This window comes from Rhyacophila brunnea, unplaced genomic scaffold (assembly GCF_057557595.1).
Source record: "Rhyacophila brunnea isolate RB1 unplaced genomic scaffold, BYU_Rbru_1.0 scaffold_1, whole genome shotgun sequence".
Taxonomy (NCBI): Eukaryota; Metazoa; Arthropoda; class Insecta; order Trichoptera; family Rhyacophilidae; genus Rhyacophila; species Rhyacophila brunnea.
This window is the reverse complement of record NW_028232751.1, coordinates 12,927,190-12,946,148: the sequence shown is the minus strand read 5'-3', so window position 1 is coordinate 12,946,148 and position 18,959 is coordinate 12,927,190. Positions and strand designations below refer to the sequence as shown.

The 18,959-nt window shown below is 29.2% G+C and overlaps 1 protein-coding gene across 8 annotated transcripts in view; it reads right to left on the bottom strand.

Annotated features, from left to right (window-relative positions):
* Nucleotides 1-527: 527 nt before the first annotated feature.
* Nucleotides 528-18,959, bottom strand: part of MESK2 (misexpression suppressor of KSR 2) — a 345,381-nt gene continuing 326,949 nt past the window's right edge. For 5 of the 8 annotated variants that reach the window (XR_015069751.1, XR_015069755.1, XR_015069756.1 and 2 more), the window contains 3 exons: nucleotides 18,751-18,835; nucleotides 10,682-10,781; nucleotides 528-2,596 (listed from right to left, as the gene is read on the bottom strand). Coding sequence is in view for 3 of the 8 variants with exons in the window: in XM_085941397.1 (XP_085797523.1) it covers nucleotides 2,412-2,596; nucleotides 18,751-18,835 (270 nt within the window). In the remaining 5 variants the exon portion in view is untranslated. The remainder of the gene's footprint in view (nucleotides 2,597-10,681; nucleotides 10,782-18,750; nucleotides 18,836-18,959) is intronic. The other 3 variants (XM_085941397.1, XM_085941405.1, XM_085941392.1) reach the window with 1 other exon arrangement.

Below are 18,959 nucleotides of genomic sequence, written 5' to 3'. Positions count from 1 at the left end.
CACAAGACTTAGGTGCTTTGACTGAATTTAGATTACTCAAGTTAAAAGTGCCCATGAAAGAGAGGAACACGTAGATGTAAAGTTAAAAACTGTAATAAATAACAAAAGCTATCACAAAACTGCCAAACAATCTAAGTAAAGAGATCTTCATGTTGACTATACGACACAGCAAATTTTCATAATGTAACAAAATTGGCATTTGTGGCCGTTGGACGGTCCAATGGGTCCAATCCAATTTATGTATACTCTGCCAATGGACATGTTACGGCTAACAGGACCAAGCTCATATACCTGCCAGTGAAGCTACCAAAATTGTACAGTTTATATTCGGTTTGGACTCACTTGTAAAGTAGGGATATAAAACTGCTTCATACCAATCAGTCCACATCTGATTGACTGCCTACCGCCTAATACCAATGAACACAGCCGAATTGCTTTACAGAATTTTTAGCAATCATGTATGCATGAAACCTATGGGAGTTTAGCTAAATACCTATCCTATATAGTATTGACAACCCCTACGTATAATGTAGGAACTGCAAAATGGTACTTTTCAGTACCTATTACGATTTTAATGACACCACAATGTTAATATTTAATGCTGGAATCTTAATTTTTTAGTTGATTGAATTTTTGTTTTTTTTTTCAATTATCATTGTTGTATTTTATTAAAATTATTTAATAAAAGGCGATCAAGTCAAAATAGCCAAAAACGCAGTTCTGACCTTTTATGTAGGGGGTGTCGGTATGCCAATGATGTTAAGTTATTTTATAATGAGGGTGTAGTGTGCTGCGCTGATTTTATTGTGTCATTTTTTATGCACCATGCTCACCCGTTGAAGCTGTAGATTACTGAACGTTCCTCCGTTTCCAAATATATCTAATGCGCTTTAAGTAAATCTAGCTATTAAATTAAATAAATGCCGGTAGTATCCACTAAATGAAGAAAATTTTCAATATTTTCACTTAAATCCATCCGCGTACAGTGTAATCGGAAAAAAATAATAATTCATTTTTTTTTTATAAACTGAAAGAAAGTTGCTGTGCAGGCCGGTAGTGAATTAGACTATACAACACTAATGCTAGACACTCCATGCACATTGATGCATAGCAGTTAGGACGTCAACCATGACGCGATTAGAGTACTAACCTTCTATCAAAATATACCTCGATGAACACAACACTATTAATTATTATACTAAGTTGCATTATTTTTGTTTGATTATGTGATCATTAATAATACCTTACTTATATGATATTTCTTACTTTGATTATTAGATATGCCATGCCAATTCACTTTGATCTCTATTCCAATGGGCACAAACAATGAAATATTTTTTCCGTAATGATAAAACATGATTAAAAAATAAACCGTTTTAACGAATGGATTCATTACAATATTTTTCCTCTTTAACACTTTCCAAAACATCAATTTCCGCAAAGACAACATAAATAAAGAATTATTTTGATCGTAAGCTATACATAATGTCTCTGTGGCAAAAGTTATTATATGACAATACATTGGCTTGAGATATTTTTATAGAACCACATCGAATGAAAAAGCTTTGGATCATCAAATATGTTCAATAAAAACTATTTTGAACATATTCTAAATAGACGGCAACCAATCCACTTATCAAGTGAAACCACAAAATACAATGTTTTTCAGAAATTTATTAAATGTTTGTTACCTACACAGATTAAACAAAGTAATGCAAAGAGGTTGGATGATTTTTTGTTGGTCAACTTTATATTGAATGTTGAAAAAGAAATTGATAGGAATTTCCCACATATTATTGATTTATGTTGAACTGATAATCATTATCAAGATGACGTTAAGTGAATATTAGTTCATTAACTATTAATTAGTAATTAGTAACTATTAATTATTAATTAGTTAGTTAACGCTTAACTTTGTTTGGATGCAAACGCCATACTAAATTCAAAAGGTAAAATAATAACGCTTTGTGACCCACAATACATTATGTCATCGCATGCATATCGAACCATTGTTATCACCTTGGTTACTATAGGCAACTTGCCTAAACAACCAGTTGATGTGTTTCAAATATGGTTCCCACTCACCATTTAATTTTCAATTGACATTCAACATACAGTTGAATGAAAAAGTCACCATGTGAGAATTTGGCATACAGACAAAATAATACACTGTAGTCACTGTAGAATCATTAGAGAAATTAAAATTGTGAGTTGGTTGCTTTCCACATAAATATATTATATATAATTAATTGATTGTGATAAAAATGCGCTTAACTGGATTTTTTTTTTATTAATAGTAAGCCAATGACAAGTCAAACAATCCTTTGCTGTTTATAGTGAGACAAAATAGATAACTGAGGCACCGGGTAAAATCTAATCCGGAGCGTGGCATCATGATCCTTGGAGAAAAATTAACATGCAACTGCTTCTGAGATGGGGTTTTCGGTAATGTGCATCACTGGAGTTTGATCAGCGCATGAGCGTATTCTGGCGGAAGCCATTTGTTCGCCAAGCCGCTCCCTCATGATGACCTGACGTAACTCCTCCAGAGAGCTGCGGCGATATGCGTGGATCTTACTCGGAGATAGTGGAGCCACTGCGTAAAAAAATCACAAATTAACAATGGAATATTGGCATCAAAACATTTAACTTAATTTTGTTCATCTAATTATTTGTCGTTCCAGGGCAAAAGTCAATTCTACCGCCTACAACCAAACTTATTATTTATTCTACAGAATAATGGTGATCTTTTATGTTTATTTGATTAGATCAAGAGGTAACTGCCAAAAACACTAATTATATTGAAAACTGGTGTCAATTTATTTAAATGCTTAATATTGTTATTTCAAAATAAATAGTAGGTACATAATATCAAGAATAACCATACTTAACAAACTCCTGGCCGTCATTATTTAAATACAAAACTGTGGGTTAAAAATTTCGAGCCTGCGGCTAATCGAAAAAGAATTCATGTTGTTTTTCAATGTGTTTTTTGCAGTGGAAGGACCTGTCTGTCAATGTTGATAATACAACCTCCAGTTTGTCGATGAGGATTGTACATGGTAATCTATGTTAAAAAATACGAAAGAAATAAAGAATAAGCAATATCTATGGGTTTCTAAAACACAGCATTTTGATTATTGCTACCTATAATATGTATTTATCAAGTGTGATTATTTCAGCTGCAACAAAACAGGCAAACTTTAGCTCTGGAACCACAGATTTTATTTAGCATTAATAAAAATACCTAAATGGTTGTTAGCATAACAATCAAATAATAACAATGTTGTATTTTACAAAATACGTATATTCAAAAACAATATCGTGATTTTTACAACATTGTCAGACATTAGTACAATGTAGGTACCATTATTTACAAAATAACAAAGTACATGTTATAATTTTTTAATGAATTTTATTGAAATCATGATAAATATAAACTTTGCAAGGGTATTTCCATTACCCTAAAATTATATACATCTCTATGTTTAAGAGCGTACATAAGTGACACGGCAAATAATTTTCAACTGTATGTGGAACGAAATTACGGCCGCGTTGCCATTCGGAGAGCGATAGTCGAGGTGTCTGCACGTCGATTCGTTTTGTCATGGCGTCGGATGCAAATATTCTTAAATCGTGTAAAGATGACTAAAAAACTTTACGTATGTAATTAAAAAAGAAAACATGTCAATGAATATACTATTATTATTACGAATATAATAATAAACATAACATAAAAAGGACGCATGTTGAATTTTTATGACAAATTATATTTCGTTCGCCTTGCGTCATTTGCATCCGCGACCCGCAATCCGCACATCGCCTAGTCGCGATTTTTTTAGACCATGCCTCAGCTGAGGTATAGCCTTAATGTAATGGCTATTTCTAACCTTTGAAGGTGTAGTTATAGTGTATAAACCAAAATACATCAAGTATGAAAAATTAACTGACATTTTTTTTGTAGTATGTAGAAGGCATTGTTATTATTTGATATTAACTGTGTGTATAAAATGTGTAATATTAAATTCTACTAAACTAATACATTGTTAGTATTTTGGGAAAAATGGTAAAAGTTTCATAACTTATCAGTCAGCAATAATATGTGGCTGAATTTGACAGAAGTGCACAATAAATGAAGTATTATTAACCCACCATGTAATTATTTCATCATTATTCACCATTATTATACTGCTTCTTTATATTTAGACTTTACATAATAAAACGACTAACAAGTTTGGTAGCCCTAAGTATACAAAAATCATACAAGCAAGCCCAAACAGGAAGCCCGAGAGAAGAGTATGTATTGCAGACAACAATTGGCTAGGTATATGAATAATATTTTGGCAATATAACCTTATCAAGTGCAGAAGTGGCAAACCTATGACGTGTATACACCACATCTGACACATGGAGGAATTATGTTGGTACGTGAATGAATTGAAGATACGTCTAAATGTAAAACCTCAAACACTAGCATATATAATGCCTCAAAATTTTTGGAAATGGAGTTATGTCTGACTTACGATGTAATTTTCACCTAAAATTTATAGTACACTACATTCTCTAGACCAGTGGTTTCTAAACTCTATGTTACTACACCGCCCCCCCGTTAAAATATAAAATCTAGGCTTCTCCCCCCCTTTATTTCAGACAGATAAATTTTTATATAGTAAAAATGAGTATTAATACAAAAATTGAAAAAAACCTGATTGACAAAACAATAACAAAGCTTTACTATAGGTATATATATATCAGTGGTGAAAGGCTGTTAATATCCAACATAAATAGTGCACATTAATTAAACTTTGTTAGTCATACGTATTTGTTTTTATTGAACTAAGACTACAATTTACAGATGGTAGTTTTTAAAAATCAATTAAACCCTGCCTAACCAAACCATAATAGTTTTGGTATATTTTGGACAATCCGAAAAACTTATGCACACTTTTTCATTCATACTTATTTGTTTTCGTTGAATTAGAAATATATAATTTATTACACAAGTTGTTGGTTAATTTTTTAAATTCATTAAGCCCTGCCTAAACCAATAGACAAAAATAGTATTCTATTTATAAAACATCTATAGAATATTTATATAATTTTAAAAACTAACCAACACCATAGTTTAAATAATGTAGTCTTAGTTCAATGAAAACAAATACGTATGACTGATAAAGTTTAGTGTGCAATATTTATGTCGGATCTTAACAGTATACCTCCACCCTTCGCCACTGGTATATATATATTATTCATTTTGAAATTTATTTGTTTTTAATGTGATGGATGTGCTTGTTTATTAGCAGAAGTGTAAGAGATTTGAGGAGTGGAGGAGAGTTCTACTCTTTTTCTAATACTAAACAGGCTCAATATTTGGATTTTATTGCAACTAATGCAGAAAATCCCGTTTTGCATAAATATGGTGTTACAAATGTACTGCTGCCATTTATTATTAATTATAATATTAAGCTTATTGCTTTGCTTGACATATTATTATATTCTTCACTTCGATTCAACCAAAATTGAAGTCTGTATGACTTAGAAATTACTGTTGACTTCAATTCTTTGATTCTGAATGTATTTTGTAAAATTCCTAAATCATGCGTGAATTTTTTTGGCTACAAAGGTTAAAAAAGCGTCCGACTTTGATTCTGGACAGAAAATTCAATTCATGAATGAAAAGTTTTCAAAAAAAACCAATCGACTCTGGTTTCGGAGGGAACATTTTATTATTTGACACATATCCATAAAAAGGTTCACCACCTCTGTTCAAGCTGGTTAGTGTTTTTTTATTATATTAAATTAAAAAGCAACCGTAGTCAGTTACTGAAAACTTTTTCCATTTTCCGGCATGTTTAGTAACTAACATACAAAGTACATTAAAAACAAAACAATGATTCGGTTGGTCGATGGTGTGAGTGCAGATGGGGAGCCGTACTAAATACCTGGCAGCCGATGAGCTTCATAGGTATTCGTACGCACATACAATCCACGAACCGAATCATTGTTTTATTTTTACTGTAGGTACCTACAGGATTGAATATTGTTAGACGGTTTTAAATGAAATCATATTGGTCAAAGAATATCAATGATGTATGACTATAATTTATTATGATAATAAGTGATAATATTTTCAGGAAAATATTACTTCTATCTTTGAGAATTTATTTCACAATCTTTTTTATCACCACAGAAGGAATAGCATGTTGAGCACTTACGTGAAATCATATAGGTACCTACATATACAGTATATACCTACACCATCGATATGTTGACAATCAATGAACATACACATAAAAAATACTTTCATGAAGATATACAATCTATTCAGGTAGATAGATACCAGTTTGTTTTCATGATGTCATTGTCACAATTAAATAATATTTAGAGATTATAAAAAGTTTGCAGTTTCACACATATAATATGTATCTATAAAATGTTTCCATGCTTTAAAATGTAGATAAGTTTCATTCAAATACCAAACAGTGATGTTCGTATTATAATAGGTTTTTATATTAATATATTTTGATGACATTTATTAAAACTGTGGATTCAGCGTATCCTCACTTTCTTAACAAATCTATTTGTTTGAAGAATTAAAAGATTTTACAGATGAAATTTATAACAACCGTTTTGAGGTCTTTGTCGTCAATCAAGATTACATCAGCAATAATGTTCATCACTTATTGAAGGCTAAAAAACACCCACTGACTGTAACAGTCATTCTGCAATAATTCATTTATTATGAGATTGAATTAGGATTAATAAAACTTTCAAAGCATCACAGAATATGAAGAAATCTGCAAACAATAGAATATTAATTACTTATATTAAATTCCACAAAGTATACATATAATTTGTAAAATTTAATGTAATTATTAATATTATCCTGTTGGTGAAACTGAATTCTACCTTCTTAATGATCATAATCAATAATATAACTTTGGAGCTCGCCTAATGAATACCTAATTAGAATCGTGGATAAATTACTCACAGCGTTGAAAGCTTTATAAATGGTAACCAATTGACATAAATAAAATATAAATTAATTGTTTTGTTCTTATTTTTATGGTAAAAAAAGAATTTCAATATGTAGGTACCCATTATTCGATAAATGTATTAATATTAATAGAAATGAAAAGAAGTATACAAAAATAGCTTCCACAGATTAATAATATGAATGTTATTTATATTTTTTCTTTAAATATTACTATTTCCTATAAAAAAGGTGGGTACACCATTTTGTGAAAGTGGCGTGTACTTGGTTTTTTTTATCTTCAAAACTCGAAGTACATTAAAATGGATTTACCTATTTTAATAACGGTATAAATGGTATAATATCTCCTTCCATGAAAAAAAGGTCTGCTTATAACATGAAACGGTAGATTTCTGTGGCTGATGAAACTTTCATAAAAAATGAGCACTAACATAAGTCTCTTCGAAGCAAACATTTCAATAATAACTAGGTATATCTTGCTTGAGACTATCACGGTTATTGTTGTGTTCTTCGATACTTGGATTAACACTGTTTGTGTTTTCATCTCGTTATTTTCTCAACATTGTGTATGCTCATTACAGAGGCCATTCTCAAAAGATGTGTATGTGACATTTAACTTTGAAACCAAGATTTATGTACTATGCCCTAACAAACAAGTTTTTTTCACGTATGGTGAGGAAACCAATGAACAACATCGAACCCAATAGGGACATGACGGGCTATGTTTGATTTTAGTTTCTGACAATTTCAATTTCTAGTCTGGTGAAAAAAGGTTTCATTATAAATATCAACTAATTTTTTTTAGACATCGCTGAAATAATTAATAGGTACCCCTTACGAAAATATAATACTTTAACACATTATATTATCTTAAGCCTGAAATGCGCGTGTGTCTTCTGCGCAGATCCATTTTTAAAAACATTATTTTGAAGTCGGTGACAGATGAACAAAACAAATAAAAATAGTATTGCTGTCATAAAAATTACGCATTGAAAAAATCGTTATCAATTAAATTATATGTGCAAATTATTTATTTATCTTATTTATTGGAAGGTTTTAGAAAACATTTTGGTGATTTCATTAATTACTAATAATAATTGTGAATATTTTCCTTGGCAGTGGTAAAAAATAATGATGGGATTAGGTACCTACCAACTTTATAAGCGGACTTGAGGAATATTTTTTTTTATTTTCATGCGGCACATTCTAAATTATTACAGATATCATGTCAGCATAAAGTTCCTAATATGTAACAAGACTTTTTTCGCACATACTTGGATGGGCTTTCCACCTAGTCATGAATATTATGGCTTCTCCAAAGAGCCTGAAATATTGAACATAGAATGAGAGTATTTCACATACAGCGATAATCCAAGTATCAAATAATACAATTATCATTACACAGTGTCTAATAATTAAAAAGAATTCACATTGTCAAACTGTATGAGCGTAGTTCATTTGATGAGAAAGATGAATAAAAATAAAAATATCTGAAAAAATGTGTTTGGCATGATATTGAGTATAATATGTTGTAATTGTTCTTTAATACGTGTGCATAAAAGTAACATACCAAATAGTGCATGCCAACAACATAATGCATTCAATTATGGAAATTAAAGCTGATATAACACACTCAATCCAACTAATCTACTTATTATTAGTTTAGAAATTAGTCTAAAGGGAAAAAAGTTTCCAAAGAGATAAGTTTATCAAAATATCATAAATAAAATAAGAAATAATATTTTATTGAAACTGAAATGGGTATAGTAAAAATTATTTAAGTACTTATGAATATGGCCATTTCTCGAGTGACCACATATTGTGACATAGTATTTTTAATATTTTTTTAAGTTATATCTAGAGTCTAACAGATAAGTAAATATTTATAATTTAATTAGAAATTCTTACATATCATTATCTTATAAACATAAAATTTAATATTTTTTATTGGATAAAAAAAATGTATTAATTTAGTGGTGATTTTATTGTGAATTTTTTTTACTATCATCATAAGCCGCATTAAAAAAATAACGTACCTACTTATGAGCAAAAGAAAATCGTTGGATAAATTCAGCATATGGTTTTAAACCTGCATCTTTCTGCATACCAGGCAAGTACCTAGTAGATGATTCAACAATAGTATAATATTAAATTCCACAAATTATGTTGTTGACGGGAGTAACTAAAGAAAATACCTGAGGGCATGGGCACCCATTAATTCTGGCAATCATAAAAATCTATCTAAAATTAATTACATTAATAAGGTTTCGTTTTTGAAATAGCTATAAACTAAAAAATAAGTTTATGGAATTTAATGGTATTAATAATATTTATACTATTGTAAAATGGTATTCTACCAAATAATGTTCTTTCAATTGATAGATGATTTCTACATTACACCAGTTGTATCCCAATTTTGAACATAACAATCTTTTTTACATGTAAAATGATAATAATTAATTATGAAAATGAATTTTAAAAAACAATTGTTTTTTAAAATAATTAAATTTCAATGCCTTCAAGTCAAGCAAATGTTAATAGTCGCGGGATGCTCAGCATTGTGAAGATGGCAACATAAGCCATGGTCGATAAATATTTGCCGTCTATCGACACAGTGTCGGTATTTCAACACGTATAATTTCAATTCATGTTATAATGGAGAGATCATAGAAAGCTAATTCGATAGTTATTTTAGTTTTTACACTATAAAAATTGTATAAAGCGTCAATTACATTGAGCTTCTTTACGAGCTGTTTGTTGGCGAATTTATAATTTGCCTGTAAAGTCGCCAACAAACAGCTCGTAAAGAAGCTCAATGTAATTGACGCTTAACAAGATATTACCCAAGACTCACATAGCTAACTTGATTAAATAATGTTGCCAGTTAAAAACAGGGTATAAATAGCGTAATGTATAGTGCGTGCAAAGTATCTGATTTGAAAAATGACTAAGGCAATATTTATCTTTCCACGTTAGTGTGTGTTGGAAAAACTCGAAGAGATTATGAAAAGGACATGCAGATACTTACTTTATGTGAATATGTATAAAATTGATAATTTTTAAGTGAACAAATATTGCCGAATGAAGATTTTAACAAATTATTTAAAAATTATTTCAGTACACATACCACCTTCCCGTTGTACAATTTAATTTAATACACACCGCGATCTCATTGAACTTAAAATTTAACTTAAAGCTGGACCAAAAGAATGGTAGTGTTACTAAACTGAGACGATACTGAAATGTGAAAATGATATTCATTGTCAAATGCAAAAAATTTTTTTTTTTTAATATTCACACAAAATTTAAATAATAGCATGAACTTTTTTTATACCTACTTTAAGCTTTTCTAACGTGCACACTACCAACAAAATATAATTTATCATCGTTCAGAACTGTTAGTCTATATATATTATAGTAAAATAAAATGTAGATAGTAATCAAGTAATAATAAAAACCATTTTAAAAAGAGCCTGTTTATAATAAATATCTGGTATAGTTTTTTTTAGTAAAATATTATTACTGTCAATATTATGGTAACTAGAATGTATAATTAATAATGTTGTTCATATGAATACAGTAAGCTATAAATTAATCAACACAGATATATATTTAAACGCACGAGTTCTTTTTATTGTAGTTTGAAAAGCATTTAAAAATATATAGAATGGTGCAAGTCACACTTACAGTGGATAATAGCCCTAATGTACATGTGCTCTACTGCTAAATATCCTCAGAAAAACTGGACGTCAGTGGTGCTTGGATATTTTTTGGAGCAATTTGATAGCTGAACGGACAGAAAAATAAAAGAGTTAAAAACATAAATAAATTTTAGTGTACTTTGAGTGCTTTTTGCTTTTGATAATTGATTAAGATTCATTCCATAATTTAGGTAGGTGTCTACACAAAAAAATACATTAAATGAAAATAATATTAATTTAAAATATAGATAAATATTGTTTTAAAAGTATTGTATTGTTTGAATAGGTACTTAAATCAATCATCAAATATTAGTATTTAAATACAAATAGCACAAAGTTTATTTAATCTAAAACATGAGCATTCTAAATTGATAAATGGTTGTATTATAAGGCATACTGTACATCAACCATGTGCACTGCTTTGAAATGCTTCTTCAGTAAACCAATACATGTAAAAAAAATGAAATAACAGACTAATTTTACATTGAATATTATTGAGAAGCGTTCTAAAGCTATGTATTCACGGTGCGCTCATAATATGGATACGAACTTTCTAGAAAGTGTATCACAATATACAGTGCATCGTTTCGTGCCATAAAATTACGTGCAATTTAAAAATCAACAGCGTGATAGTCGAATGGCACCATCCTATAAGGATACTTGGACGCATCGTGAATACCTATCACAAAGTAACTAATATATTCAATGCAAATTATAACGATATGGTAAAAACTAATTAGTAAACACATAATAAATGAAAATAATGCATTATTTTATGGGAAATAATAATTGAAAATATAACATGTAAGTACAATATAACATAAAATAAAACATAAAGTTTGAATATTTTAACCATACAGATAGCTTTTAAGTTAGAATGATTATTTAAATTATTATGTAAATGAATTGGCCTAACTTTAGCACAATAAATATTGTAGGAAAACATATTTTAGATATTTAAAAAAAAACTCCAGCATTACATTAATAAATGAATAATATAAAGGGGGAGAAACTAGGTTTATATTTTAAAAAATCTGTGTCTTTTTTTAATACTAAATACTATTAATTAGGTATGTAATGTAATAAATAAAATTTATATAAAATGTATTTAAAAAAAAATAGCAAAGCTTTAATTACAAACAACTGAGATTTTATATCAATTTAGGAAGTTAATTTTTACTTGATAGACTCACAATTATTTAAAAGTACATGATTATAAGATTAAAATAAATGTATGTATAATACATAATTACATAAAAATCCAGTTTGAATATCTTGCAGACATAGTAATATTTGTTTTTAGATAAAATCAAATGAAAGCAGTGAGTAAATAATTAATTACCATTACATAAAAATATAATAGAATTATTTATACCGAGAAGATATAATTTATATTCAAAATCTATGTTTTAATCTACAAAATGAACTTTTAATAATGGTACAAGTAAAAATTAATAAGATGAATTTACTTTAGTGGTAAAATATTTAGTTTTTAAATAGAAAATTCAAGAAACATCTTGCACATAAAGATATAAATATTTTAAATTGCACAAGGTATGTGAGAGAGAGAAGATAATACTGATTCACTAAATTTTGCAAAATACTTTAAATACTTAATAACTCAATAAATGAATACAGAAAACAACTATTTTGAATTTCATCCTTTCTTATGGCTTAATTACATTGGCAGACGCGCAGACCCAACCCGATCCAAAAACCGTCGTGGCCAACGTTTTAAGACTATTTGCAATTACACGCAACGATTCAATCACGTTGATCCTTGGTTTTGATTGGTTTAAAATAAACATAGTGTTGCTATTATTAAAAATATAGGTTGACCGAAAACTAGATATTTCTTAGATTGGTGGCTACACTGAACGCATTCCCGCCCAATTTTACGTCAAAAAAACTGAGCTGTCAAACCTAGCGAGCATCTGTTAAAATTTACGCGGCCGTTTGACATTTATAGAAACTTTTGTATACTTATTGTTAATTTACATCATGAATAACTGGGCGAGCTTGAATCTCCAAACCAATCGATTAAGACTAATTGTAGCGAGTATGGCTATATTTCAATTGGCTCGGGCGGTCAGGACTCGCCGTAAACAAAAACACTGGGTCAAAAGTTGGCTAACTGAAGAACAGCGTGATCGCTATTGAATATAGCGATTTTTTTACATTCCACACTATATCTTTGGCGTGTATTAATTCGACGAGGACTGCGTCCTCGGTGCTACTCCATATATTTTTTTGAGTTTTCGCCATCTTGTAGTTGTTCAGTTGTTGAAATCGACCAGTAGAATGAAATGAATGACCGTTTGCATGACTTGCGGGCAGGCGCGTATTCGGGTATTTTCGTATACTTTCGGTAATCTTCGCTTGATAATGAATGGATCGCACGACGGAATAATAGAAACACTTTTGTCCCGATCGCTCACGATCCTTGAAAACCATAGAGAATAGAGTTTGACAGTTGTGGCAGACGATCGGGCCAGACGCAATCTGCCAATGTAATTTGAGCTTTAGATGCCGTGAATCTATAACTATAAGTTCATTAGGATGGTGTTTTGAGATGTAATGTTATATTTCTGACTATCCTCAAACAATAAATAAAATATATATTACATACAGCTGATTCTCAATTTACAGAGAGATAGATGGGAAAATATATTACCCAGATAATTGCTAGATACTGATGATATAATATATTGTGATTTTTAATTGTTCGAAGTGTAAAAATCAAGATAGTGGTAAAAGTTTTATTTTCCCCAGTTTTTTTCAACAAGGTTAATCCGCCACCCGGTTAACATGACTCGAGTAAATTGAGACACAACTGTATTACATAAACCGAGATGCAAAGAATGTCAAGTTACATCATCACGTTTCCGCCAAGTAATAATTGTGACTATCACTGTTGCCATTTCTTAAAATTTTGATTTTCTGATATTTTTTAATTCACATACAATGGTGAAAGTATATATTAAAAAGTAAATAATTTAATCTTTGCTTTATCAGAGGTTAACTGAATCACTTGACGTATTGCGCAGATACAGTATGCCTAAGAGTATACTAGATTCATATATTTTTTATTGACATGGCAAGAAATTTGTTTATCGTGCTGAGATGTCTATTTACAATAATAAAGATACTCAAATATTTCAAATGCTTGCAAGGTAATGGTAAGCATTTCGGTTGTTATTTGTGTGGAAACTTGAAGTTGCGACTAACAGTTGTCCCCTGCAACTAGTCTTACGTGCTTGTTTGTTTATATTTTTTCGATATCTATTAAGCAGCTGATAAACGGCAAAATAGCGTATACCAATTCATGGCATTTCATGCATTTCGGTCATAGTTATTATTTAATTTATTTCAATAATATAATATAATTTATTGGTTCACGGTTTTGATACTAATATTATTTTCTTAATATTTTGTTATTATAATATGCAATTAACAATAAAAACCAGCCTGATTTAGAGCCGGTGAAATAAAAAGAGTTCAAAACTCGATTAGCGTGTTGTAGTGCCATCGGAAAAAGGTTTAATAAAAGTACATCAATTATTGCCGTTGGAGTATATACATAGTTTTGAAATTAAAATGTATGAAGTACATGCTGACGAAACGATTCTAAAAGCAAATAATGACAATTGCAAATAAAAAGATTACTACAGAGACATTATAAGACACTGATTAGATTAATTTATACATACCACAAACATGTTTTGTTGCTGGCTGTGAAACTTGCAATAATTAATATTTCAGGCATTTTCAAATAACTGCATTCGTTTTTCTGTGATTAATAATATTAAACCATACAAATCCTTTTTTTTGTTTGATAAATGTTACTTTCAGGTGTCAATCATAAAACATAAGTTGTTAACATTCTCAAATATAATTGAAAAGTAATGTGTAGATTTATGTATCTGTATTATTATATACATGTTCAGTGTTGACATAATCAAATTAAACAAAATGAATATGAAAATAAGCTCACTAGGTACATACTTGCTATAAGTATATAGTTTTAGTGAATTCTGAAAAATAAATTTATTTTATTACGAATTTAAAATCTGATAGTGCTCATTTTTAGTATTTTAAGTATTTATTAAATTATTTTTAAAGAGTAGGTTTATTTATCGTAGCGGCATCCATTTTTACATTTTAAAATTATAAATATTTTCCGATTGTGTGTTGCCATCTTGAAGAATTCTTAAATGCTGGAAAGGTGTAAAAGTTTTGTGGTGAGAGTGTAATTCAAATTCAATTATCAAATAAGCACAAAGCAATAAAAACTATGAAAGGTAAGAAATACGGCTGTAGTGTCAAAATTATTTTTACTACCAATACGCAAAAAGCTTCATAAGAAATATAATAGAACTTTTAGTCAATCATCAAATTTTTCATTTTCACTAAATAACTTTTTCTTTAATATGCAAATCTCTTAAGGAATTTTCCAGAAACATAATACTCTAAGATTCTCTGCAACTATTGGTCGTTACCACATAAATCAAAAAGTTGCATATTTGATGTTAAAGATATGAAAAGTTTTGACATAGGGGGTAATTGCGCAAGTGTTGTATGTCTGAGAATGGAGGTACATGTTTGTAGACGAAGACTGTAGGTGGCTACACCCCCATTCTACATGTGTCTCGTCCCTGCCAGACTGATGGATATGCGACACCAGTGCAATACCCGGGATGATATCCCTGTGTCTAAACATACACTGTACACCAAATCTGTGACTTTCTAATATTTCTGTTAGCGTCTAGTGGTATTCATGTCTAATACTTAATTGAAAATGATTTTTTCGGTTCTATTAAACATACTTTCTCTGCAAAAATGAAAACAAAATATGTCTATTCAAATCCAATTTGAATAGTATTATATAATATTATCATTTCTTTTATGTAATATTTTATTTTCTCATGGAAAGAAATTAATTAATCATTACTTTTGATAACAGTTGCAAAGTTCTATATATATTCCAACCCCGGTTCCACACGATACATTGATTCTTGTGCATATCTAAGAATAAGAGATGCAACGATTAAATGGTGCCTGCTCATTAAAAGCACGACATTCGTCCACCCCCTTCTCATTAAATATACGTACAAATTGACGCATCTTTTGAACCCGGCCTAAGTGCTTCGTAATGAAAATGTGTGTATGGGTTGATAAGACAAAGCCACACTTTATTTATTTTAATCAGTAGCAGCTTTTATTTTCTATCATTTTTTTATAAGTAAATAAATATCACACACAATAAAAATCATTAACTAAATAATATTCTGCTTAATACTTTTTTTTGCACAATAACTTAGTGATTTCACACATAATATAAATTTACATTTACGATTTGAATATTATGATAGAACAGGACATCAATATTGGTGAACAGCTTATTTTTCATATATATATCATTCAATTACGTTAACAAGAACTCTCAAAAATACCTATATTCATATATTTATATCAAATTGCTTTGAATTGAAAACATTAAAAAATATTATCTAAGGTTCACTGTATCAGCCCGGTGCAATCATCTTACATTTTATAAAATTTCATATAAACATATGAACAAATTGTGTTTAAAGCTCTAAATATTTTCTTTGCTTTTTGCAAAATCACAATGTGACATTTCTTTCAATTTTCACTTTTAACAATATAGAAAGCATGTACACAAAAGTTGTCATATGGCAATAACGGCATACAACGATTGGTTCCATCAATTCAGATAACTCTTAATGTATGACATATAATATATGTAAATCAAGAAAATATAATATGTATTACATAATATATATTATAATATGACTCAAGCTCATTTTTCACAGGAATGCAAATGAAAAGTAAAAGTTATTTGCAAATTACTTACGATTTGAAATGAGATTTTAATATTAGAATTGAAAAAGGTAATTTTTTCCCTGGTGTCCTTTTTAATAATATTTCATGATTACACAATAATTAATCTTTATTATTATTGTTTGTACTATACGTAAGTGACGGATCCAGAAAAATACACAATACTCTCAAAACCTGCATAATCTTAGTATTGTTCGCAGCTTTAAAACACCGGCATTTCTTTAAAAATATAGCATCTTTGAAACATAAGTAACTTAAGTTGTGAGATTCGAGTGTTAGCTCAGTTTTGTATGCAAATTAGCAGCGTCATATTTAGTAGAATATCTTATGATTCAACAGAGAAGATCTAGGTACCGAGAATAGTAAGCTAGGTGAGACTTTCATCCAGCAGGGGATCAACCCTGGCTGACAATGATGAATTAAATATATTGCCTGGCAGGTGAAATATTTTGCTGTGGGTGTACATATCAAGCCTCCTCCTCCCTGTCTGGATCCTTCAACATCCTTCAAATTGAATTGGTGTTATGCACTGAGGTAAAAACTTAGGCTAATGAAATTAATTTTATAATTGTATTTATTTTTAGATGATAACTTGTTAATCAAAATAGTGCCTATTTACAAAAAACCTTCATCGGATGCTTTTGACTTTTGGTGCAATTCTTAAATATATAAATACATTTTACACAAAGTATAAATTTAATTATACTCTTATATGTTACAGAAAATTTATTAATATACTATGCCATAACATTTCTGTTTTCAAAATGTCAATATTCATTCAAATTTTATATTTAATTTTACCATTGAATATGTTTTTTAGAATGAGTCAAGTCATCGTATTCGACATATCACATGCAAATATCATTGAATTCAACAAACCTAAAGTATTTATATTGTTAATAGTGAATTATAATCATCTAAAGGAACCATCCAGATACACTTATCGTGATTAAATTAATCAGGGTGGGTCATAGCTCAACATAACTGATTGCATGTAATGTTGATGTTCAACAATTTAGATTACAATGATATACGAATATACAATTTGTATAGTCAGAATAAAAATTTAATTTTCAATATAAAAAAAATACACAAGAAAAAATATGTGTGCCTTTTACATGAAGCCTTGAATAAATATTTTGACCCACCCTTACACGCGTAGATATGCCTACATACACAATTGTATGAAAAATACAACTGTCAAATTACTGCAACAATATTTTGGAATACCAAAATGCTTACTTATTTTTATGGTTATTGAAATATAAAAAAAACATAAGCAAAATAGATGCAATATTTAAATCGTATTTATCACAATGTTATATGATTTATACTAAATCATAAAACAGTACATCTTGAGAATTTATTACATAATAATATAATTTATTATTATGTCTTTAGAAAATGACAGGAAGGTAAAAATATATATTATTTAAAAATATCTGGCTAATTTAAGTTGTAAATTAATTCAATGTGTTTCTGAGGGCTTTAAAAGTAATCTAATAATAAAAATCAATATGTAGATTGTACACTATAAACAAAACAGAATACTAGTAAATACCATTTAAATATAATTTTCATATAATGGTACATAATTATGTACTAAGCCTACCAGAAGTTTTCTGTGAGATTAATATACCATAGCTCAACTATATATAAATATATCTGTGATATAAATCACTCGATATTAATTACCAATAATTGCCAGTATTTATTTACGAACTACCCATACTACTAGACAACCAGTGTTGCCTTTTTGATATAGTTACATATTATAATTTTATGCGAAAACTGTCAGGTTCTTTTCAAGAATAATTGCAATATCGAATGCCTAAGTATTTTATATTTATAACTATTCAAATGTTTTCAGTTATGTAAGATTCTACAAGAGGCGTGTTGATACGTCAAAACATTCTTACAATGTAAGTAATGCGGTAGGCTTACATTAAAAAAAAAATTAACTGTAATAAGTATATCACATCGACATTTGTAGTTTAAATTTTAAATTACCACATTTCAGGCAAAATATTACAAGTACTCAGCGCACAAAAGTGTTAATAAAAATAAAGTAACATGTTTCATTGTCTAATTTTAATGTTGTCAATGGTATAACCTGAAATCAATGATTAGTATTTATTTAAATGGCGGCATATAGTAATTTTTAAGTGCTTATATCTATTCACTTTGACTTACCATAACCCTCCCCTTGCAAGAATAATCGAAAAGCTTCAGAAACCTTTCCGGGTTGTTCTTCAAGCACCATGCCGCAATCAGAAATCTGTAATGATACAGAATTTTTAATAATTGTTTAATATACATAATTTGGAAATATATCATTCTGTAAAAAGAAAAAAAATATGACACTGTCGACACCCGACGGAACTTGAACTTGTATCTGCTGG